We start from the raw sequence: 25,490 nt of genomic DNA on the forward strand, positions 1-25,490 counted from the left end.
TCTAGGGTTTTGCTCGGGGTTTTGCAGCTCCTCTCTCGTCGCATTCTTCTGGGATTCGAATCCGGGCCCGTTCTGACCTCGACGACGTCTCCGGGTTCACTTTCCCCTCTCGGCCGGTGCTTCTAGGGGGAGGGCAAGATGGCGTACGGGTCGCCGGTGTACGAGATACATGCGATGCTTGAGGATGGGTATCAAGTGTCTTATCGGGCTAGACGAGGCTGTTCTCAAGAACATCGAAGCATGCAGGCAGCTCTCCGTCATCACCCGCAAATCTCTCGGCCCTAATGGTGATCTTTCCGCACTTAAATTCTCGTATGAAATCCTTATGTTCTTCCTCTTCACACTGGTCTGATGTCGCACTTAGCAATTCATTGATTCTGCTAAGTTGCTTGCGATGCCATTCGTGACAATTCACCCTGGAAGAATAGTGGAGGGGAGAAAGAGGAGGAGGTGCCAGCGGATGCCAAGGGGAGGAGGCGACGAGAGAGACTGACAGAAAAAAAGACAAAAGAGGGAAGAAGAAAAACAAGACTGCTGTAGTAATTGTAGAAAATAAAAGAAATAGTTAAGATCGATACCATCAATTCACCGTATGGTGTAGTCCATATGAAGACTGAACCAAGTGAAATAATCTGATCCGTGGCCTAACTGACTGTAAGAATGGCAAATGCCAAACAGTACCGACTGATACGGGCGGTATTTAAAGTTTAAACTATGGTTGAACAATTTTGGCTTTAGCCTCGGTCCAACATTATAGGTTGTCAAAATCAAATTTGAACTATTTGACATCAAAGTTTTTCCTTTACCACAATGAATGCTATAATCATGTGTTCAATTTTAGTCTGTTGCATTGATGTTCTGCATGAACATAAGGTTCATCATGCAACTTTGTTTTGGTAATAATCTGATCTCATGGATGGAGTGCGTCCAGATCAGATTTTGCTTCACAAAGAAAATATCTATTTGATCATTAATCTATATTAATGATCAAATAGATATTTTCTTTGTGAAGCGAAATCTGATCTGGACGCACTCCATCCATGAGATCAGATATTGCTTCACAAAGAAAATATCTATTTGATCATTAATCTATATTAATGATCAAATAGATATTTTCTTTGTGAAGCGAAATCTGATCTGCTGCCCTCTCCTTAGAGAAATTATCTACTTTCTTTTAGCCAACAGTTTTTTTAAAAATCAAACGGTTAGCAATTTCTTGGTATGGTTTTGCTTGTTTGTGTGGCAGTTTTGACAATGCTTTCTTTAGATGGAATGCTGTTATCCACTGGTGTCATTCATACATCTGCTACAGAAACTAAGGGAGCCATTCTAATTCAAAATTCAAAACCAGGTATTTTGTTTATCTGCAGTTTGTAAACATGGACCATGGTTCATTTTCTATGGCACCTCTAACTGCAAAAGTTCAAGTACTGTTTGCTGATGACACTAACCATCTTCAATTTAGTGAATGGAAAATAAGCAATAAGCTGGGTATGTCTCTCGTAGATCACAAATTTGTGATCATTCTTGTTACGATAAGTAACTTTTTTAGCCGTGGCCTCGGGGCCGTCGCGGCTTGGTTCGGGTCCGGAAGGCGGTGATCTCCGTGGGGGCGCTCCTCGAGGTCTCCCGGCGTCCGAGCTCGGTGGTTCGGGTCGGGAGGTCGGTTCGGCAGGTCGGGTCGGCGGTTCGGGTCGGCGGCTCGGGTCGGGAGGCAGCTCCGCCGCAGCTTCGGGAAGAGGCGACACCGTCTCGCACCTGCACACAGGTCGGGCCGGGAGCTCGGCCCGACCCCTCCGACGATTAAGTTAGAGAAAGATGTGGAGGGGATTGTGGATAAGGCAGAAGAAGAGCCTCTGAGTGTTTTGTGTCTGAGTGAGTTCTCTCCCCCTTTTGTCCAGGGCTTCGGGGTATTTATAGAGGAGGTTTGATGTTACCCGACGTAGCTGTCTGCAGGGCAAGACTGTGCCTTTGGTGGCGTCTGACATTGCCACTGGGGCTGCGTGGGAGACCGGGAGATCGCAGGGTATGGGCGAGCTTCAACCGTTACCTGCTTCTGTCTCGTCCGGTTGTGCTGGGTCTGCCATTTTTTGTCATATCATATGCCCCCCCCGGAAAGGAGCTATGCATCGGTTCTTGCATGCAGGGGGTCCGATGCATGGCTTTTTACTTCAGGTGGGCTGGTCATGCATATCCGAGGCGTATGACGTAGGCGGGCTAGCCGCGCGGACGTGTCTCGTGCAACATGGGGCCGAGGTGCGCAACTCAGTCAGGAAGCCGAGCGGGGTTGGACTCGGGGCCGATGGAGCCGATGAGGGCTGAGGAGCACAGCGTAGGCGGGCTGGCCGCGCAGGCGTGGTCTCGGGTGGCGTAAAGCCGAAGAGCCGAGGAGCACGACGCAGGCGGGGTCTCGGGTGGCGTAAAGCCGAAGAGCCGATGAGCACGACGTAGGCGGGCTGGCCGCGCAGGCGTGGTCTCGGGTGGCGTAAAGTCGAAGAGCCGAGGAGCACGACGCAAGCGGGCTGGCCGCGCAGGCGTGGTCTCGGGTGGCGTAAAGCCGAGGGTCGAGGAGCACAACGCAGGCGGGTTGGCCGCGCAGGCGTGTTGGCCGCGCAGGCGTGTCCTGGGTGGTGTAAAGCTAAAGGGCCGAGGAGCATGATGCAGGCGGGCTGGCCGCGCAGGCGTGGTCTCGGGTGGCGTAAAGCCGAAGAGCCGAGGAGCACGACGCAGGCGGGCTGGCCGCGCAGGCGTGGTCTCGGGTGGCGTAAAGCCGAAGAGCCGAGGAGCACGACGCAGGCGGGCTGGCCGCGCAGGCGTGGTCTCGGGTGGCGTAAAGCCGAAGAGCCGAGGAGCACGACGCAGGCGGGCTGGCCGCGCAGGCGTGGTCTCGGGTGGCGTAAAGCCGAAGAGCCGAGGAGCACGACGCAGGCGGGCTGGCCGCGCAGGCGTGGTCTTGGGTGGCGTAAAGCCGAAGAGCCGAGGGCCGAGGAGCATGACGCAGGCGGGCTGGCCGCGCAGGCGTGGTCTCGGGTGGCGTAAAGCCGAAGAGCCGAGGAGCACGACGCAGGCGGGCTGGCCGCGCAGGCGTGGTCTCGGGTGGCGTAAAGCCGAAGAGCCGAGGAGCACGACGCAAGCGGGCTGGCCGCGCAGGCGTGGTCTCGGGTGGCGTAAAGCCGAAGGGCCGAGGAGCACGACACAGGCGGGCTGGCCGCGCAGGTGTGGTCTCGGGATGGCGTAGAGCCGAGGGCCGAGGAGCACAACGCAGGCGGGGTGACCGCGCAGGTGTGGTCTCGGGATGGTACGGAGCCAAAGGGGGTGTCCTCAAGCATTAAGCGACCGAGGAGGCCTCGGGCATTATGTGACCGAGGTGGCGGCCTCGGGCATTACGCGACCGAGGTGGTGGCCTCGGCAAGCATGGAGCCGAGGCACTCGGCGTAGGCAGGCTGCGGCCGAGAGATGTAACCCAGGCGGGCAAGGTAGTGGATATGGCCGAGGAGTTCGGCGCGGGCAGGCTGGCCGTGCAGACGTGTCTCGGGGTTTATGGAGCCGAGGGGCACGACGCGGGCGTACTGGCGGCACTGGTCTGTCTCGGGAACATGGAGCCAAGGAGCACGACGCAGGCGGCTGGCGGCGCAGGTGTGGTCTCGGGCATTACGCGACCGAGGAGCACGACGCAGGCGGGCAGACCGCGCAGGCGTGGTCGCAAGGGCCATGTGACCGAGTAGCACGACGCAGGCGGGCAGGACGCGAGGACGTGGACTCGGGCACCATGCGGCCGAGGTACACGATAGAGGCGGACAGGCCGCGCTGAGGTGGGATTTCGGCAGAGAGCTGTCGAGGTGCTCGGTGCAGGCAGGCTGCGACCGAGGGACACCGCTCAGGCGGGCAGGCCGCGCTGAGGTGGGATTTCGGCAGAGAGCTACCGAGGTGCTCGGTGCAGGCAGGCTGCGACCGAGGTGGTGGGCTCGGCAAGCAGGGAGCCGAGGCGTTCGGCGCAGGCAAGCCGCGGCCGAGGGGCGTGGACCGGGTGGATAGGGCCGTGGAGTTCGGCGCGGGCAGGTTGGCCGTGCAGACGTGTCTCGGGGTTTATGGAGCCGAGGGGCACGACGCGGGCGTACTGGCGACACTGGTCTGTCTCGGGAACATGGAGCCAAGGAGCACGACACAGGCGGCTGGCGGCGCAGGTGTGGTCTCGGGCATTACGCGACCAAGGAGCACGACGCTGGCGGGCAGACCGCGCAGGCGTGGTCGCAAGGGCCATGCGGCCGAGTAGCACGACGCAGGCGGGCAGGACGCGAGGACGTGGACTCGGGCACCATGCAGCCGAGGTACACGACAGAGGCGGACAGGCCGCGCCGAGGTAGATCTCGGCAGTGATTGGCCGAGGTGCTCGGTGCAGGCGGGCTGCGACCGAGGGACACCGCTCAGGCGGGCAGGCCGCGCTGAGGTGGGATTTCGGCAGAGAGTTGCCGAGGTGCTCGGTGCAGGCAGGCTGCGACCGAGAAACACCGCTCAGGGGGGCAGGCCGCGCTGAGGTGGGTTCGGCGCAGGCAGGCTGCGGGCGCTGCTCAGGCGGGCAGACCGCGCTGAGGTAGGCTCGGCGCAGGCAAGCTGCGACCGAGGGGCGAGACCCTGGTCGGTAAGCCGCCCTGAGACAGACTCGGCAGTGAATATGGCCGAGTAGCTCGGCGCAGGCAGGCTGGCCGCGCATGGGGCCGAGGAGCCGAGGCAGCGGGCTGCTTGCTGCGCATGAGGCCGAGGGGCCGAGGCAGCGGGCTGTTTGCTGCGCATGGGGCCGAGGAGCCGAGGCAGCGTGCAGCGTGTTGGCTGCGCATGAAGCCGAGGGGCCGAGGCAGCGTGCTGGCTACAGCGTGTTGGCTGTGCATGGGGCCGAGGAGCCGAGGCAGCGGGCTGCTTGCTGCGCATGAGGCCGAGTGGCCGAGGCAGCGAGGCAGCAAGGCAGTGTGCTGGCTGCGCATGAGGCCGAGTGGCCGAGGCTGCTTGCTGGCTGCGCACGAGGCCGAGTGGCCGAGGCAGCGAGGCAGTGTGCTGGCTGCGCATGAGGCCGAGTGACCGAGGCAGCGAGGCAGCTTGCTGGCTGCGCACGAGGCCGAATGGCCGCGGCAGCGAGGCTGCTTGCTGCGCATGAGGCCGAGTGGCCGAGGGCCGAGGGGCCGAGGCAGCGAGGCAGTGTGCTGGCTGCGCACGAGGCCGAGTGGCCGAGGCAGCGAGGCAGTGTGCTGGCTGCGCATGAGGCCGAGTGACCGAGGCAGCGAGGCAGCTTGCTGGCTGCGCACGAGGCCGAATGGCCGTGGCAGCGAGGCTGCTTGCTGCGCATGAGGCCGAGTGGCCGAGGGCCGAGGGGCCGAGGCAGCGAGGCTGCTTGCTGGCTGCGCACGAGGCCGATCAATCCCGAGGTAAGTGGGGAGCACGCTTGAGCCTATCGGATAATACCTCGACATTCGGGTGCCGCCCGTTTCGCGTTCTTGGCAACAAGAGCAGTGTATCGCGCGGTCTCTGGCATCTTCATCCGCCAGTAGTAGGTTAAGGCAGCCGGGAGGGCGCCCAGCATGAGAGTTGTGCACCAGATGTAGTCGGCTTCCGGGACGGTGGAGCCGGCGCGGTCGTCCCTGTAGGCCGGATAGTCGAAGCGCTCCTTGAAGGCGGCGGAGATGATGATGGAGACGATTCCGCCTGTGAGGATGCCGAAGCCCGTCATTTCGGGCTCTCCTTCTAGCGCCATTCTGTTACGGTAAGTAACTTTTTTAGCCGTGGCCTCGGGGCCGTCGCGGCTTGGTTCGGGTCCGGAAGGCGGTGATCTCCGTGGGGGCGCTCCTCGAGGTCTCCCGGCGTCCGAGCTCGGTGGTTCGGGTCGGGAGGTCGGTTTGGCAGGTCGGGTCGGCGGTTCGGGTCGGGAGGCAGCTCCGCCGCAGCTTCAGGAAGAGGCGACACCGTCTCGCACCTGCACACAGGTCGGGCCGGGAGCTCGGCCCGACCCCTCCGACGATTAAGTTAGAGAAAGATGTGGAGGGGATTGTGGATAAGGCAGAAGAAGAGCCTCTGAGTGTTTTGTGTCTGAGTGAGTTCTCTCCCCCTTTTGTCCAGGGCTTCGGGGTATTTATAGAGGAGGTTTGATGTTACCCGACGTAGCTGTCTGCAGGGCAGGACTGTGCCTTTGGTGGCGTCTGACATTGCCACTGGGGCTGCGTGGGAGACCGGGAGAACGCAGGGTATGGGCGAGCTTCAACCGTTACCTGCTTCTGTCTCGTCCGGCTGTGCTGGGTCTGCCATTTTTTGTCATATCAATTCTTATTCATAGTTGCTATGGGTATGCAGGATTATTCCCATAGAGAAGAATCTTCTCAAATTTATCCAAAATGGAAAAATCCAGTAAAATAAATAAAAGAGATTGACATGTGATTACCATTTTCCTTGGAGTTCTAATTTGAGCAGGGAAAAGTTCCATCGATCTGTTTACATGGGCCAATTACTCGAAAGAAAGGAAGGCCTTCTCTGTATAGGTTTGTTCCTTTTTTTTTTTTAAAGATGAAACATGGAGTGTCTTAGATAAGCATTCTTTGGCTCTGTTTCCTCCAATACATAATCAGCATAATTCCCACAACCTTCTCCAACAAATGTGATTTGCAAATAAGGTTTTGGATGTATTTTGTCTCTTATTTAAATGTGTACAATTTTTGCAAAAATATATTTTGTTAAATACATAATTATTAATGGTAATGAGGAAGTTATGACCTGATCTTGACTGACAAATGTGTCTTATACATTCTGAAGTTAGAGAGCTATGCAAAAACTGAAGAAGCCAAAGTTGAGGAGCTCACTAAAGCTCTTGCCGACTCTGGTGCCAAGGTTTTTATGAGTGGGGCTGCGGTTGGAGACTTAGCATTGCGTATCTGCAAGCACTGCAAGGATGCGTTCTTCATCTACCAAAGTAATGGTATTCATTTTGTAGCATTTATCTTTCGGTATGATCCCTTGCTTTATGGTTTGCACATGCTTGGTTCGGCAGATCATGATGGTGAAAGCAACAGGTGGCCCAAGGAGAGATCCACCAGCCCCTATGGTCGAAAGATACACTTCTCTTAATGACTGAAAAAGATTTGAGCTTGATTCCTGCACGCATATATTTTTTGGTGGGAGGACATTCTAAAAGATCATGACCTAGAGAAAGTGGACCTGATGTTGAATTCGGTAGTCCAACTCTTAATTTGGTGCACTAAGTTCGAATGCTGGGTCGGAACATTTTTACTCTCATACAAAATATGAATGGTCTTTTATGTATTTTCTATCCTATTCATGATTTTATGGTTTCCATTACACGGCAGGCCCCAGTACCCAACAGTTGAATGTTCCTTCCTTGAGAGGACTTCCTGATCGTCATTTCAGGTACACTCTATCCGTTGATCAATTGGCCCGGTTTGCATTTTGTTATTATATGTGTGAAGTGTATCTCTTTGTCACCATTTCTATTTTGTTCTTCGATATCTCTATCTGACTATCTCAGATGGTGCTGTCTTGGATGGAAGATAAACTTTTTGACTTTCTTTTAATAAAAAAAGACTAACTTTTGTTTTTCACAATAAAATAATTTGACGATGACTAGCACTCTTGCTAACATGTTAAAGTTAATATTAGTTTTGATGGCCCGGTTTCCATTTAGATACCAGTTTTTTTCTCTATGTTTAGACTTCTTTACTCAATAATAGATAGGGATTGTGTCTCCTGGCTTAGGCCTGTTATTATATGTGCGAAGCATATCTCTTTGTTACCATTTCTATTTTCTCTGTCATGGCTATCTCAGATTTTGCTGTCTCGGATTGATGATCAACTTTTTCACCTCTTTTTAATGAAAGAAAGGCTAACTGTTTTTTTTCCACATTAAAAAAATGATTGATGACGACGAGCACTCTTGCTGACATATTGAAGGTAATATTAGGTTTCTTCGATGATGCCATCGCCTCTTCTAGATTTTGTTTAGTTAGCCTTTTGACTGTTTGTCGATACTTTGACATCTACTTTAACAATATGTAGTTCTTTCTTGCAGATATCGGAAAGAGTTACCCACACCCCACGGTTACACTGCATCCAGTCGCACAGAAGAAGGATTTGAACTCCGCGTGCCCGATGTCGCTTGCGATGACCAGAACCTGTGTCTACGCACACGCCGATGGTCTTACCGGACACCATCCGGATGATAAAGTTACTACGCCCAAACTCCGTTTTCTAATCGTCACTTGTCGGTAGCAGAATCCGACCACGGTTACAAAAGACCAAGAATGCTGGTGAACGTACCGAGTGCACTAGCATCGGCTTGACAAAAGCCCCCCTCACTTGCTCGTGTTATTTGCCCCGGCGGTGCGCAGAACCGAGACAACTTATGATGGGCAATGCCCGAGCTTTCTGCATTCAGTGAAATATCCAGTTTGCCTTCTGAAACACCCACGTGTCTTGTGTTGACTCCGAAATTTGCTTCTTGAAGAATCGAGGAGTAGGAGGTCACTTCAGCCTCTGCAGGAACAGTAAGCTGATCTGACCATTAATCATCGTTGTTGGTCATGTGTGTGCAGTCTTCTACTCCAAGACCCAGTGGAGCAATCGAGGACAACTTTATTCCCGGGACCATACCAAAACTAGACCTTTTCGGTTCATCTTCAACCCATCGGGAGCGAATACAGAGGCTGACTGATGAAGCGCCAAATTTGTCTTCAGATGAGAATTAGAGAGGATTATTTTTGTTGTTGTTATTATTATTTCTTTGTTGTACCCCCCCTTGTTTTGGGTCATGTTTGACGCTTGGGAGGATTCAGGGTGTTTTCTGGTGGGGTGGATGACAAGATTCTCACCAACCCAGAAAGCAAAAAAGGCATGTTGATACACACCATTCCACACTGAAGACTGCCAAGCTCTGACGCCACTTTTGCTGGTTCAAACTCCACCACGGCCACCACCACCGCCTGTAGGAGTGCCGTGGATGGCAGTACCCGGGCCACCACATCCCACTCTTGCACTCGCTCCGCGACTTCCATCATTAGTGCAGTGGACCAAGGAGAAAAAGGGCCAACCCACTCAGCTCCACTTCCCTGCAAGATAGACATGGCTGAAATAAAGCTGAATCAAGCAAGACCAGCAGAGTACATTAATGACCGGTAGTCCCGACTCCTTGGATTATTCTCTTCACCCATCCTACTCCCTCCCTCGGCCAAGCCACAAGGAAGGCCTCGGTTCCGTTCAAGATATCAGACTTTTTTTTATCCTCTAACTCTTCATATACAAAAGAGAAACTCGATTTACACACTTATTTCTTCATCCATCTTTACCTTTTGGAGTAGAAGTTTGTATTGGCTTTCTTTGTCCTTCCTATCTTAAACCCAATCGTGGGCCCTGTTCTAAGCAAAAACCTCAATCTCTGTCTCTCTGTGTCAGTGGTAATGTTATCTTGGTGAGTTGTGTTGATAGTATCTGAACTAGAGGTATTAATGGGTAATTGCTGGTTCAGAGATCAAATTTCCATCTACAGAGTATCATCCAATGCAAAATCAGGTCAGTCACTTTTTCTGGAACTATGAAGATATGTCTCTGGATATTAGTTTCCCTTTTCATGATTTATTGGGCTGATATGAGAAGAATTATTGATTCTTTATTGCTTCTCTGCCTTTCTATGAATGTCTGATATAGGCACCTTATTTTGAGATCAGGAACTAATTCATTCTCTGATGCATAAAATTTGAGTTTCTTAATTGCATAAGGTTTACTAGTTTCTTGGGAAGGTCTTCTTTACGTTTGATTCAGAGGAACCTTCTACTTGTTCCCTGTCCTTTTGCAATAAAAAACAAGCACAGGTTCCCTTTTCACATTTTGCACTTCTGGTTCTTCATATTTTTGGCTTGCAAATGATATTTTATATCAGATTTTCTATTTTTACAAGATCACAAATGAAGCTGCTTTCTCTTCTTTCCACTTCCCTGTATTGAATCCAGTATCTGGATGTAACATAAAACTGTTTTTTTGACATGTTTTGCTTGTGTATTTGTGCATCTTAGACAAGGCCAGGTCTGTTTCATTATCTACACTTCAGTTCTTGCAGTTCTTGATATGAAGTCAACTACCTGTATTTATTAAATATGTACATATCCTTGTCATCTGCTTTTGTACATAATGCATTTTAGACACAACTATCAGAGGCTTAGATTACAAAGCTAGTTTCCATGAATATATAATAATAATTTTATCTGAGCAAGTTCATCTGTCAGCAGAATCTCCAAAAGACCAGAGTCCTGTGGTGAAAGAAGAGGCAAAGGAGGATAGCAAATTGCCTTCAAACCCAGAGGAAGTCGAGGACTTGCGACGGGATACAGCAACAAACCCCCTTGTAGCATTCACTTTCAGTGAACTCAAGAAAATCACAGGAAATTTTAGGCAGGATAATGTTTTAGGTGTTGGGGGATTTGGCAGAGTTTATAAAGGTTTCATTACTGAAGATCTCAGGGAGGGGCTCCAAGTTCTTCAAGTAGCTGTGAAGGTCCATGATGGTGATAACAGCCACCAAGGTCACAGAGAATGGCTGGTACCAAATCTTTATCAGTTTGACATGAAGAATTCTCAGTTTCCAATGGTCTCTTTGACTTGATTCCTCTTATACTGTTCTTAGAGAAGTTCATCTATGTCTTTAGGCTGAAGTCATATTCCTTGGGCAACTTTCTCATCCAAATTTGGTCAAACTGATTGGTTACTGCTGTGAAGACGAGCATCGAGTTCTAGTGTACGAGTTCATGGCTCGGGGCAGCGTGGAATCCAATCTCTTCTCAAGTATCTATTCAGGCGATCCTCACAATTTAATTCTTGTGCTATTCACAATCAAGCCGAAATGTTTTCATACCATGAACCATGAACTAACTTCATCAACAGACATCTATTTTTTCTTTGATAGAATCCTATCCTTTGCCTTTGACTGATTTAATTAATGTAGTCAATTTGTCTTCCTATATTGCCTATTTGAGCATTGTTGACTTATACATTTTGTTTTACCTTCGCCGTATATGCATTACAAGTTTCTCCCTATTATAATTGTTGCATATCAAGGTGGCAAATAATGATGGTTTATGATGGTCGGACATGGATCTTCAGTCAATAAATTAGTCAATGAATTTTGATGAGAACCATGTAGCAATTAATAAGTAAAAGTTAACAAAATTTATGTAGGATATTTGACCATCGCCTTTTGTTTATGAATAATGAGAGAAATCTTTATATATCAGAGTTTCTGCTGATACATATGTTTTTGTAATGCAGGAGTACTGCTCCCCCTTCCTTGGTCTATCAGAATGAGAATTGCATTAGGTGCGGCGAAAGGGCTTGCATTTCTCCATGAAGCTGAAAAGCCAGTTATATACCGTGATTTTAAGACGTCTAACATTTTGCTAGACCAGGTTGGTGTGCTGATAATTCTGAACTATGTGTCTTTACTTTGTTAAGCAACACAAGGTTTGTTGTACCTACCGAGTCGTTATGGTATAATAGGCGGAATGCATCAGTTCAACTCGTCATCGAGACACAGCTCGCTTGAGTCCCCATTAGCATGTCCCGACGTACCGTGTGTTAGTACACCGGTACAGACCGGTATGTACTGTATCAACAAATCTTGAGATGCTTCTAGCACCTGAAATGACGAACCCTGAAGCAACATATTTCCTCAAATAAAAAAAAAAACGATATGGCAAAATATAAATATCAAATGGTAAATCATGCACTCCCCTATTTGCACTTTACATAAAATAATTACTCCCTAAAATATTGCACTGTCAGGAATTTCTTTACATAGAATATTAAATGTTTAGACATAAGCATTAGTATCTTGTTTCTTGAAAAGAAAAAAATAATGCAGTTGGTTTATTCTTCTAATACTCTTTATCTTCCTGCATATGAAATTTCAGAAGAGCATGCATATAGAAAAAGAAAAACACCTGTGTTGTCTGCTTTTATATCTATAGATTGCATACGTAAAAAAACCTATGGGTACTACGGAGATAGATTGTACCTGAACATGCTTAATGCACTCCAGTCACGTTCATACTGATGTTGCGTACATGCTGCTCGCCTAGCAGCATTCTGGAACAATGAAACTTAAATTGAACTCAATGACTACTCTTTCTTTCTACTCTTGTCAAAGATTTCAACAATATTTCTTGGATCAAACATTTGTTTGTTCTTATGCAGTCAGTTAAATCTGCCTTCGATATCACGTTTGCTGTCAACATTGATTGAGAAAAGATGCTGCCTTTATAGTTTATTACCTCTTTCTTGAGCATATACTTGACTTCTAAACCTATTACTGCATCCCGTGTTTGCTGTTCATAGGAATATAATACAAAACTTTCTGATTTCGGACTTGCGAAAGATGGGCCGGTAGGTGATAAATCTCATGTCACAACTCGAATAATGGGGACCCATGGATATGCAGCACCAGAGTATATCATGACAGGTGACACAAAACTAGAATCATCAAAGTTGCACTCTTTTACATACGTCTTTGTGGGTTATATATGAATTTGCTTTAGCTTCTTGATGGTCTAAGCTTGTTGAATTCTTGATGCATGTAGGGCATTTGACAGCCATGAGTGATGTTTACAGCTTCGGCATCGTCCTCCTTGAGCTCCTCACCGGAAGGAAGTCACTGGACAAGTCACGACCGGTGCGAGAGCAGATGCTTGCCGACTGGGCTGCACCATTGCTCACTCAGAAGAGGAAGGTGATGGGTATGATAGACCCCAGGTTAGGCGGAGACTACCCAGACAAAGCCGTGCAAAAGATAGCAATGCTGGCTCACCACTGCCTTAACCGCAACCCAAAGGCAAGGCCTCTTATGAGAGACATCGTCTGCTCCCTGGAGCCTCTTCAGGTAGCTGTGGACGTCCCAGTCATGGAAGCGATTAACCCTTAGCTCCTGCTGTTACTTCCTCAAAGCCATGGTGCGTGTGTCAACCATTTGCACGGTGTTGTTCGACTGAGTTGAGGACGAAGCAGTGAACCAAATTCTAGCTAGATTTCCAAGAGGTCTCATTTCTTCTGGAGGGTGGATAAAAGAATAGTATTAGCCCTTGTCAAGGTCAAAATTTGCATTAGGTACCGGGGAAAGAGCCCTAGAATTTTGGCGTCAAGCTTCTTCTCCATGGCACGAGGTTGATGGAAGCTATTTGGTGCCTGTGCTGAAGGCTTACGAGTCTCTTCACCAAGAATGGGAGTTAGATCAGTGTCATGTCTGTTCGTCATGCAGTTAAAGATCTTTGTAACTGCAATTTGATGCATAGATATTTTTAATTCAGAATCATGTTCTAATTAGTGATGTCTTCTTTATGTCGCATAGACTGCTATGTCTTTTTACTGGAGGAAACGTTGATTGCAGCAGATATAAGTTTTCCCGTAAAGGATCAGTAATAATTTGTTCCTCAACAAAAGTTCATTGTCTTCACTCCACATCATATGGAGTAGAATAGCACCAGAAATTCAAGGAATAAATCCATGGGTTAAGAAGTAGTACAGTATCTCCAATTTATTGTCTTCACTCCACCAAAACCATATCTTTCAGGCTCCCATCGAGAAATCGACGAGACAAAAGTTCATTGTAATGTTGCCACTTTCCCATGTAAAAGAGAAAAGAAAATTTAGCCTAAACACCAATTCGTACTGTACCATCCAAAGAGCCTCTATAACTAATAAAACAAAAGGAGATGAGAATCCTATTGCCATCACAAATTGCTGATATGAAAACAGATGCGAGTATTTGGCGATGAGAATCTAAACATCGGTCAAAATTAATGATGATACAATCATAACATAGGCAAGGAAGAACAAGAGAGCGATCTGCATGAAAAACTTTGGGTTGTCCCTCAAGCTTGGAGCTGCAACTGCCCTGCGAACAAGGAAACCAGCTGCTTTAGAAAGTGACTCAGTGATGCCAAGTGAAAATAATCTGAAAAGGAGACAGGCAGCAACCTTGCAATACGTTGAGAAAGTCGAGGGAGAGGTAAACTCTGAATAAACACAACTCCAGGACCTGATAGTGTGGCCATCAATTGGTTGTCACCCTGCAAACACAAGCAAAAACTCAATGCCAAACCACAAAGATCATAGAAAGATTAAGCTAATGACTAATGGTAAATTGTGTGTAGTAGGACGTAGGCGCTTTAGCAGCAAACACACGCAAGTTAAATGTTGCAACAATGTCTTTAAAAACGCTAGGCGCCAAGGTCCCAAAACATCCGAGACGCTAGGTGCTCGTCTAGGTGGCCACCCAAGCAAAGCAAGACACTCTAAAATATATAATATAATTTTAAAATATAAAATATAAATATAATAATATAAAATATGATAATAGAAGTTAATAGTAGTTTTAATTATCAGTTCTAAGGATTAACAATCCACTGCTAACAGTAGTTATAAACTTATAATAGTGTGCAATTAGGAGGGGTGGGGGGTAGGGGGAGGCAAGGGAAGAAGAGTCACTTACGATGGAAGGTGGGGAAAGAGAAAGGAACCTTTGGAGGATGACAACAGTGGCGAAGGAAGTTGTAGATGACGACAACAGCAACAGGGAAAGCTGCGGACCTGTCCCTCGACGGTGGAGGGAGCCGCACACGAAAGATTAGGCGATAGAGGAAGTTGCGCATGAAAAAGTAGCAGCAAAGGGAGCGTAGACGTCAACAGTGGAGGTAGGGAGCACAGGTGTCGATGACGACTGACCAAAGGTGAGTCGTGACGACAAAGTAGGGTTTAGGTGAGTCATTGCCTCGCATTTGCATCCCTTTTCTTCACGATCAGTAGATATGTCTCTGTGGCACTCCTCCGAGTCCACCTTCATTCTAACTGATGCTTATTTTGGGTAACTAAGTCCCTCTGAACTCGTCGACACTTCCTCGCCCCTTTCGACCCCCTGCTTCAACACCTCTATGATCTCCAAGCAGCTCCCTTTGGTTGACGGAAAGACAGACTACAACTCCCATGCATGGCCTTTGCCATCACGTTGTAGGGTTTGCACCGATTTTGTCCTCCTTAGCTTCCTTGGTAGCAACGTTCGCTTACTCGACCTTGTCCTCTGACTTGTCGGGCTCTTTTAAGCGAATATGAGCTCTTGAGCAGTCCAACTCTCTAGCTGTTTCGATCATACCTCTGCATGATCAAGTCCCTCCCATGGGACTCACTAGTACTTGCATTCGAACTTTTCCCTTGGTGGAACATAGCCCCCATATGCTGATGACCAAGGCTTTCATCCGATGCAAAATTCGATGCATGCACGGAAGACCCGCCTCTGCGGTACCATGGCCTTCACTCCTTAAATCCATAGCCCTTCTTGCCGTCGTGTTGTTCACCGAAGTGGAGCTTCCAGTAGCTCCCGATCATACCTCCGTATAGTCCCTCACGGGACTATGTTGTGTGTATCGCATTGCCACGAACTGTTCCTGTCACGGACTTAGCTGGTTTTGCCTAAGTCGTGCGGCACCCTTGCGTGTCCGTCCGCAAAGGTCAGCCTCCCCGAAACCTCCCATGGTCCCTTAGGACCAACAAGAGAGAAAACGGGTTAGAGAAAGCGTCTCACTCGGGATACACAAGCAAACTTTCTAGGAAACACTTCATAGACAATGCAAATTATAAACAGACTTTACAAGCTCTGATCGGTTGCACAGGGTCAAAATGATCCACTACAGACCGAATATCTCTCACAAGTGTCCACATGACACAACCTTTATTTACAAGCCTAAGAAGGCCACCAAACCCAACTAAAATGGGGCTGTTAAGCCTTTAATCGTTACTCTACATGCTGTGCAAAGCATGAACAAACAAAAAGACACGGACATACACAAGTATTACATCAAACATCCTGTTTAGAACTTTGTCCGTGACATTCTCCCCCACTTATTCCTTTAACGTCCTCATCGAAGCCTTTGCCGACACTACAACTCCTCGCCTTTGCTGAGTCTTTAATCTTCTGCTCCAGCTGCAATGTGCCTCTTGGCTCCCAACTACTCTCCGCTGCTGTTTTTGAGTAGTCGAACCTTTGATCCGCCTTGCTGCTTCAACTCGCCAATGACTCTGACTCTAGTATGGGGTTGGTTGAGTTGTGTTGATCCCTGTTGGTTCCTGTAGATCCTCCAGATGAAGGAAAACACCATCCTTACTATGCGCCAGTCTCTCAAATGCCTCATGCTACTTGAACTGGGTGGATGCTTGTTGGAGCTTTAACGAGCATCGCCTCGCAAACTTCTGAAGTTTTGGGTTTTTCCTCCACAAAATTTGCTCATTGACTCTTCTTTCGCTTAGTTGTCACTTCCAAGTAGATTCGCATCACTTCCGCTTTCGATTGGCATTCTATTGGGAAATGAAGCGAATAATCTACTCTCAGTAGCACTGATCACCATTGGTGAGGATTTGACAACTATTGCCTTCTAATATCTTTGAAGGGTCTTTGAACCAGTGCAGAGCTCCTCTGCTGGATAAAGAAGAGAATTGGGGTACTCGGTTTCGCCCATTCTCTTAAGAGTTGAGAAGGCAATGGTTACTTGACTTCGCCCGCCTCCTCAAGGGTTGTACTCCATGCATCGAGCTAGTTACTGGCCTTCGCCTGCTCTTTGCTCACACTTCTGAAGCACTCGAAGTGTTTGCACTCCTTGCATTGAATTAGCTACTGTGATTTACCTTCTCAGTGTCATCGAACTTCTGGAATGCAGGAAGTTTTCACCCCAACTTGGAGTAATTCTCTAATAGTTTTAGTCGCCTCTAGGATTGTATCGTCTTCTCCATCAACCCGGTCGCCTACTCCACTGAGTAGCAAAGGTACAGCACCGCGTACTGCCTACTTCGTTCCTTGGTCGTGCACTCTTGCATGACCTGAAGTCCTTCACTTTCGGCTATCTTGATGAGAAGCTTGTTGACACCGGTCTTACGAAGTTCCTTGGCCTCTGCCCTTCAGCCTTGTCTCGGTACTTAGAGTTTGCCTCTGCATGCTCCACCTCCTCGACCCCTTTCACGACCAAGCGCTCTCACTCCATGAGAGCAAGGGATCAATAACTTTCACGGAAGTCCCGCCTTTGCGGGACCATGGCACTGCCATGCCCATGGCCCTACTATCCGTTGCCTCGCATCTGCATCCCTTTTCTTCACGATCAGTAGATGTCTCTGTGGCACTCCTCCGAGTCCACCTCCATTCTAACTGATGCTTGATTTTGGGTAACTAAGTCCCTCTGGACTCGTTGTCGCTTCCTCGCCCCTTTCGACCCCCTGCTTCAACACCTCTAAGTTCTCCAAGCAGCTCCCTTTGGTCGATGGAAAGACTACAACTCTCATGCATGGCATCTGCCATCATGTTGTAGGGTTTGTACCAATTCTGTCCTCCTTAGCTTCTTTGGTAGCAACGTTCGCTAACTCGACCTTGTCCTCTGACTTGCCGGGCTCCCTTAAGCGAATATGGGCTCTGGAGCAGTCCAACTCTCCAGCTGCTTCGATCATACCTATGCATGATCAAGTCCCTCCCATGGGACTCACTGGTACTTGCATTCGAACATTTCCCTTGGTGGAACACAACCCCTATATGCTGATGACCAAGGCTTTCAACCGATGCAAAATCGATGCACGCACGGAAAACATCTCTATTGCATTCCGATCCTTGTGGGATGAACTCGAATTGTGATCCCTCCATGTATGGCCTCTGCCAATACATCGCAGGGTCTCTTCCACCTTCGATTTTGTTGGCTCCTTTGGCAATCGACCATTATCCACCCGTTCTTGGGTCACACCTAGATGAAGCATCGCTCTAGGACAGTCCGTCGCCTAGTAGCTCTCGAAGTCCACCGACTTCGCTGAAAATGGTGCACCATTGTCTGGATCCTAGGCATCTGCCCCTATCAGCACAATCTCCACTGCGCACCGCTTCCTTCATGGCAACTTGAATGGCAACACTGTGGCGTATTCTTCAAGAGTACCCGCTTCCGCATCCTCTTGTCTCGTGCTAAGGCATTCTAAACCCAACTTCGCCTCCGCAAGTTGAGTCGCCTTAGTTCCTCTATCAAATGCTTCTCCGAGATAAGGTGCACGTGCCCAGAAGCTCCCTTCGTCTTTGGCACCATGCAAGATGAGTCTGCTCCGTCAAAATGAAGGACCCATGGAACAACATGATCCTACTCTTGCCTCTGCAAGAGTTCATGTCCTTGACCTCTGTCCAAGGAAAGTATTGTGCCTCCGCTCCATGTTCCATCGTCTATGCTGGCTCCCTTCATGCGGCTTGGGTACTTCGCCAAATTACACCCAAGTTGCTCCGCTCCTCATTTTTGCATTGAGTTGATGGTGGCCCTCGCGCCCACCATTCCACAGGTCAGCCCTCCTTTGAGTCTAATATCCATATCGACTCTAAGTGTGCCTTCATTTGTATTGCTCTGGATCGCTCCCCCACTTGATCTCGCAATGCATCCACCAATGCATTCTCTCAAGCGAGATCATGTGACGACTCCTCGTCGCTCGCTCGGTCCATTGAGCTTCATGGAGTTGTTGTTTTTGAGATACTCCTCCTCAACATGTGTAGTCTGTTGCATATGATTCTCCCTCTGGAGAATCGAGACCTATCCCTCTTGGATATCTGTCCTATTGGAGTAACATCTCTCTACGCTTCTTTCTCTTTGAAAGTTCTGGAGACCACCATCCCCTTGGACTACTCCGATTTGCTGAACAAACTGTCAATTGTTCTACCTCCTACAAACGCACTTACTAGATTGCGACCCTACGTCAATACAGCCCCCGCTGCACCACTCAAGGCCTAGCAACATGCTGAACTTGCTACACACTTCAGCCTCCTACGGACGTATCCTTCACATGCCGAAGAGAAAGTTTCAATGCTCCATGGCGCTGAGTTTCGGTCGCCTTGGGATAGCCGCGAACATTCCATTGTCCACGTACAATCCCATGCATGAGTACCGAATTCTTCGAGTTAGCAATTCCCCTAATCTCTGTGAGCTTTCCACAACTCTTTTAGTCGCTGAGCAACTCATTCCACCTTGCATGGTCTCATCCTTTACCAAGCACCTTGTTTGCCTTGAGCACCATCAAGTATAGCTGTCGACGTCGAGCCGTAGCTCGAACTCAGCCATCCCAACCTTTGTGCGCTCCGCATTCTACCAAGTTTGCTTGTTCTCTTGGTGCCTCTTGCGCAAAGGGTTGACCATTCCTCTGAATGGCAATCTCAGATGCCCGCTCCTCCGAGCAACTCATTTTCCCTACATCTCCATGCTCGTTTTCCCCCAAACGGTCGCGCGTGTGCTGACTGCCCTCAACACAGCCCTGCTAGGTACCCCACATTTGCATGCCAAGTGTTTCTATGAGTGCTTGTCCCGCTCTGATACCATCCGTCACGAACTTAGCTAGCTTTACCTAAGTCGTGCAGCACCCTTACGTGTCCGTCCGCAAAGGTCAGTCTCCCCGAAACCTCCCATGGTCCCTTAGGACCAACAAGAGAGAAAACGGGTTAGAGAAAGCGCCTCACTCGGGATACACAAGCAAACATTCCAGGAAACACTTCATAGACAATGCAAATTATAAACACATGACACAACCTTTATTTACAAGCCTAAGAAAGCCACCAAACCCAACTAAAATGGGGCTGTTAAGCCTTCAACCGTTCCTCTACATGCTGTGCAAAGCATGAACAAATAGAAAGACACGGACATACACAAGTATTACATCAAACATCCTGTTTAAAACTTTGTCCGTGATAGCACGTCAGCAGATATTTCATTGCTTGCCCGATTGATTAGTGGATAATTAGAACTAAGCATTGCAAGAAAGTATAATGTAGATCAGGAAAGTACATCAACTCACCCCAAAGACTTTTTAAATCACTGTGTTGCATTGCAAAAAACAACATAGTAAATAGATAAGCAGATATTTCATTGCTTGTCCGATTGATTAGCGGATAATTAGAACTAAGCATTGCAAGAAAGTATACTGTAGATCAGGAAGGAAAGTACATCAAACTCACCCCAAAGACCACTCTTCTCATTGGATGGGAGTGCTTCAGCTGAAAATTGATAGTGCATGTCATAGCAACAATACACACAGCATCTACTATTAATACTTCTCCAGGAGCAAGAATTTTCTGCACGACTAGCGAAGAAAGAAAGAAAACCAAAGAGCTTAAAAAATTAATAGGCAGTCACCAAAATGATAGTTCTGTTATAATTTTAGGCATGGTTGACATGGCTGCTCAAGTAATAATAAAATTGAATATAGATAGTTATTGTGCAACAACAAGAATCTGCATGATGCTACAATTACTCTCTCTATCACACCACTCATATGTCAATGGCAGAACTTTCGCAATACCTCATGATACATTCCTATATGTAAATGACAAATTGACAATGATGATTATGATTAACTGATCACGTCTTGCATATTTTTGGTCATAAAACAATTATCTCCAATGTGCTTCTAGTGATAATTCCCTTCATTACTTTGGCATTTTATGGAACATATTCTGTTAAATAAGATGGACAAATAAAGTTGTGAATGTAGGCTTACAACAAACCGGTGATCATTGTTGTGTTATTTTGATGCTATTATGAAATAAAAAGTCAGTAGAAGAAAAAAGAAAAGCGAATCCCAGAGAACATGACTTTTTAATGAAGACAATAAACCACAAGAAAAATAAACTGCAAAAGGCACACATACCAGATCCACATCCCACAAGAAATGCAAGACCCTGGCCTACTAGCTTCTGTTTCAGGATCACCTGCAACAGATTGAAAAAAAAAAGACAATTACTGAGATATAAAATCAAAGTGGTTACTGCATAAAATATAATGCCAATCCAGAGTTCAGGTACCAGAGACAGCTCCTAAAAGGAGACTTTACCTCTGCACCAACCTCAAAGTTGCGGGGTCTTTGATCAACATTACTGATAGTTCTAACATCATTGACAGAGCAAAGAAATGCATCTGGCTACAAAAGGCAATTGTGAAAACCATCAGATACTTCATGGTTATACAGGTGCAAACAAAAGCAAGTGGTTTTTTTTTCCCGTGTTAAGTAATACTTGAATTGGCTCAGATTTTGGACCAGTAAACTCATCAATCTTGACCAATATAACATCTGCAATTGTCTCGGGGTTCAACTCTGAACCTTGCATTAACATGTCCAGTTAATGTATTCCTATTTCCTACTTTAGTTTTTAGTATCCATACTTACTGACCTCATCCAGCATGTTTCCATACTCAAATATGTAATGCAAAATAAACCATCTCTTACTAGTGACAAAAAATTAAATACTGAAAAAATACATTACATTAATATGGTTGAAAAAAAATCTGGCATAATTGAAGTAATTCAGAGATTGACTAGCTGATATATTCCAGCCTGATTTTTAAAAGTTCCAACCAACCATAAAATGTTGCTTCTTCTAGAATCAAACACACAGGAACCAAATAAAAAAAAACTTTTCTGTACAAAGTAAAAAAAGGGAGACAATAAACAAGAATTTTGTAGTTGACTATAAATTTGTTTAACAAAGGATGAAGACATATGATGATTGGTCATGCAAAATGTATTATGGATGTATGGCGGTACAGTCCACTGGAACCCATAGCATGTGATACACCAAAATGAAAGCTTCGTAATGCATGAAGAATTTTGTATGAAAATATATAGAAACAGTAGCAGTAGAAGAAGGGCAGAGCAAGGGAAAAACTAAAACAGCAGAAGTGAAGATAAGCACCATGCAGAAAAATGCAGCAGGAGAACAAACTCTTGATCAACTTATAAGAAAATGAGCAAACATAAGAAACCTACTTATAAAGTTAACATAGGTTACAGAAATATGATTTTGTTCAAGAATAGAAGAAATATGTCAAGATACATAGTTGATTTATATGCAATAATCGACTGGTATCATTTCTTGCCAAAACAATGAATTGACAGAGAGGTCAATTTATCAGTAATTATGAAAACAGCACCAAGGACATGAATGAACAAAAACCAAGTTCTCAAAGCAACTGAGATTGTGAATAAGTGCTACCTGACAAAGAATCTCACCACCAAAATTTGCCAAGTCAATCTGTTAGGAAAACTGAAGCAGTTAGAAGAGAAAATTGCTAGAAGTAGAATCAAGAATAGAATGCAGAAAATGAATAAGCCTACTAGTAATTTAGATTACAAAAATTGAACTAATGATCTATAGGGACAAACAATTGCTAGTGCTGAAAGAATCCTACATATATTGCACGAGGTTAAAAATAATTAAGTGGATTAAGCAATCCTAATTTAGAAAAAAAAAAAAACATGGCCAATGCACCTATCAAATTGATTAATAACCTAGTTAACTACTTGGGTTAACAAGAAAAGTGTGCGATAGCAATTTTGAAATACAAGATTATCATGGTTAAAACGTACAATGGCAAAGATGTAGGCTTTGTGTTCACATGTCAGCATGAACAACACAAGATGCTAATCAGCAAAAGACTAGCATAAGCATGGAACAGAAAATGCCAATCCCTTGTCCAAATGTAAAATTATAGTGTGAAGAAGCTGATTTAATAATTTAGTTTGATTATGATGCAGCTTTTGATGTACCAACCGGAAGTATCCTTGCAGGAGATGGTGCTGCAATTCCAACAAATCCATCTTCTGGACCAAGATTGCAGAGAACTATGCTTGTCACACTTCTGCCAAAAAGCCACTGCCAAAACCCCGCTTCATGTTCAGGGATGTAGTTGTTGTCCATTTGAATTGACCCAGACATGTAACACATTGCACCTAAATAATATTGCAAAAAGTAAAAAAAAAAAACAAAAGCTAAGATATGTAAATAGCATGCAACAAAGAACATACAAATAATAAAGGTAAACTTTTCTTTATTAGAATATCATGAAAGTTAGAGAAAAAGCAATTACATCAAGTACACTGCACTACAAACAACACATATACCATTTATAATTAGCTATAAGCACAGGTTGCATCACATCAAGTAGACTAAAGATCAATGCCGGGTGGAGGTAAAAGGCCCACGAGTCCTGAAATTCTTTTCTCGGAGAAGAAGAAATGACAGTATATGAAGAATAAGCATCGCTAACTTTGTGTCAGCAACTGCAGCAAAACAGAGGATACAAGCATTATTCAGAATGATTGACCATAAAGCTTTGCGACGGTCAGGTTGCTTCTTTGCGACCTGGGAGACCAGGGTTCGAGTCATGAAAACTGTCTCTTTAAATATTTAAGGGTAAGGCTGCAGACATTGATCCTCTCAAGAGCCCATATTGGCAGGAGCCTTGTGCACTAGGTATGTCCTTGTATCGGGCATAAAGCTTTGGCAGGTGGCTTTTCAAGTCTGCCATCAAATCTCAAGGTTCAACCCTAGACAAAAGATGGAAACTACCAAGCTAAAGTTTGGTAGGGGCAGAGGGAATTTTCCCTTAAAAGAGCAAACAACAATTGCAAACAAAAGTGAACTGTTGCAGCAAAAGGCCTGACTTTTAAATGTAATTAGACAAATATACAACATCGACCACTAAAAGCCTACAAGAATGCTAACAAACACTTACCAGGCTTTGCAATAAGCTTCTCTTGTGATTTTAACATTATCTGCAGATGGAATTGCAAAAAAATTATCAATGGGTAGAAAAGTTATGGAGAAAACTAACATACCAGAAAATCTACAATATGAAGTACCTGAACAATCTGAGACTCTCCACCCAGTATCTGAAAAGCTGTCACTGCTGATTGGGAACTCTGCAATACATAACAACATGATAAGTTAAACTAAGTTAGACAACCATAATTATCAAGTACTCTATTCCACATTAGTTTTGCTATTCTTTCAGCATGAATGACTAAATTTACCAATAAAGGATTGGAGTTCAAAGGACATTGAGCTACAGTATATGCATCAAGTCATAGCTTATATATTGAGTCATTGCAAGGACCAAAGGTCTGGAACATAGCAAACTGGAACAATTGATTGTTCTTGTCCTAATGTTCTCATAGACCCTAATCTAAGGACATCGAGCTGCAGTGTATGCATCAAGTCATAACTTATATATTGAGTCATTGCGAGGACCAAAGGTCTGGAACATAACAAACTGGAGCAACTGATTGTACTTGTCCTAATGTTCTCATAGGCCCTAATCTTAAGAAATTTCTGTTCATGCTTTCCTTTGGTTAACAGAAGAGTTTTCAAAAACTTTTATTTTTATTTTGTTAGATTATTGATGATTAAGAATCTTAAGAAAGAAAAATGGGTGGCATATGGTCAGCTTTGAAATTTTTGAATAGTTTAAATAGTTCAGAATAGAGTACCCAGCAAATACAATCGGATGTAGCTTCCATTATTGTCATTTTAAACATTTTTATCATCAAGATAACTGACTTCCGTTATGATCATCTGTGCAGTTTGACATGCAGAGGACTTATATTTGTAGACAAAGTGGCAGGGAATTATTTGATAGTGCTTTTTACAAAGCAAGAACTCAAGGATTTTCTTGCATAAATTTCCTAAAAAGGGCTTAAGTTAACAGAAACACAGGCAGCAAAGACGGAGAAGTCTTTGAAATGATTCCACAGCAAGGAAGAAGCTTTACAGAAAATAAAAACCTAAAGGAAAAATCTACTGTACTAGGACATCTCAGCTCATCCTAGATTTACTCATGAAATTCGGCAAATATTAATGTGCACAATCAAAATCACTGTTGTAGAACAAATATTAATGTGCACAATCAAAATCAATAGGTAAGATCCACCTATTAAGCTCAAACTATCAGTTTGCTTAATGCATCAGCATCTTTTTGTGGCAAAGAATAACATGACCAACTTATGGTTTGCCTATAACTAATCAACATAGTCTACAAGAAGATTCTCCATACTCTCCCGGAATTTAATACAGATCATACTGACTTGACCATTTTACTGGTTTGATATATCGCAATACATATATTGAGTGAGACACTAAGGAACAAGGATCGACACCAAAAACAGAACACTAGATTAATCAGAACACGGAAGGTGAATCTCGAGTTCATTAGCAAGCACGACTAATTTTGACTTTCCAATAAGGGAGCAATTTTCCATCCCCATTCACGCAAATAAAACCAAATACGATCAAGATCTCCAAAATTTTCAAGGCGGCGCCTCCAGATCGATGTCAGATCCCAAGAAGAAATGCGAACAGAAACCCTAATACGAACAATGAACGGAAAGTGCACAGGATGGAGGGCGGGAGGCCCACCTGGTAGACGTAGGGCTGGAAAGGGGAGGAGAAGAAGGGAGCCGCCATGGCGCTCGACCGAGAAGGAACTCAATCCAGGGACTTCAGAAAATCGCCGGAGTTCTCGTCGGAGGCCTCGAAGCCGCCATAAGAGTCATCGACCGAGATTGATCTCCACCGTTTCCTCGATGACGACGACAGCCGAAAGTCGAAACGCTCGTAGACAAGAATTGGGTCGCAGAGA

The 25,490-nt window shown here is 46.1% G+C and overlaps 2 protein-coding genes across 3 annotated transcripts; one reads left to right on the plus strand and one right to left on the minus strand.

Annotated features, from left to right (window-relative positions):
• Positions 1 to 13,353, plus strand: LOC103996167 (probable serine/threonine-protein kinase PBL16). 2 transcript variants are annotated; one of them, XM_065122467.1, is made up of 10 exons: positions 1 to 287; positions 6,793 to 6,949; positions 7,028 to 7,251; positions 7,344 to 7,404; positions 8,063 to 9,558; positions 10,272 to 10,582; positions 10,689 to 10,824; positions 11,308 to 11,444; positions 12,373 to 12,496; positions 12,615 to 13,353. In XM_065122467.1, the coding sequence occupies exons 5-10, from the start codon at positions 9,495 to 9,497 to the stop codon at positions 12,953 to 12,955; spliced, it is 1,113 nt and encodes a 370-aa protein (XP_064978539.1). In that variant the 5' UTR covers positions 1 to 287; positions 6,793 to 6,949; positions 7,028 to 7,251; positions 7,344 to 7,404; positions 8,063 to 9,494; the 3' UTR covers positions 12,956 to 13,353. The 2 variants fall into 2 exon arrangements, with proteins under 2 accessions (XP_064978539.1, XP_064978538.1); XM_065122466.1 differs by lacking the exon at positions 1 to 287 and adding an exon at positions 1,253 to 1,351.
• Positions 13,354 to 13,538: 185 nt separating this feature from the next.
• Positions 13,539 to 25,490, minus strand: LOC135619947 (uncharacterized). The gene is made up of 10 exons (XM_065122469.1): positions 25,268 to 25,490; positions 23,716 to 23,775; positions 23,589 to 23,628; positions 22,625 to 22,803; positions 22,067 to 22,105; positions 20,908 to 20,994; positions 20,725 to 20,785; positions 20,033 to 20,157; positions 14,008 to 14,099; positions 13,539 to 13,924 (listed from the first exon to the last, which is right to left on the minus strand). Exons 1-10 carry the CDS (start codon positions 25,313 to 25,315, stop codon positions 13,810 to 13,812), a joined length of 846 nt encoding a protein of 281 aa, XP_064978541.1. The 5' UTR covers positions 25,316 to 25,490; the 3' UTR covers positions 13,539 to 13,809.

This window comes from Musa acuminata, chromosome BXJ2-8, assembly GCF_036884655.1.
Source record: "Musa acuminata AAA Group cultivar baxijiao chromosome BXJ2-8, Cavendish_Baxijiao_AAA, whole genome shotgun sequence".
Taxonomy (NCBI): Eukaryota; Viridiplantae; Streptophyta; class Magnoliopsida; order Zingiberales; family Musaceae; genus Musa; species Musa acuminata.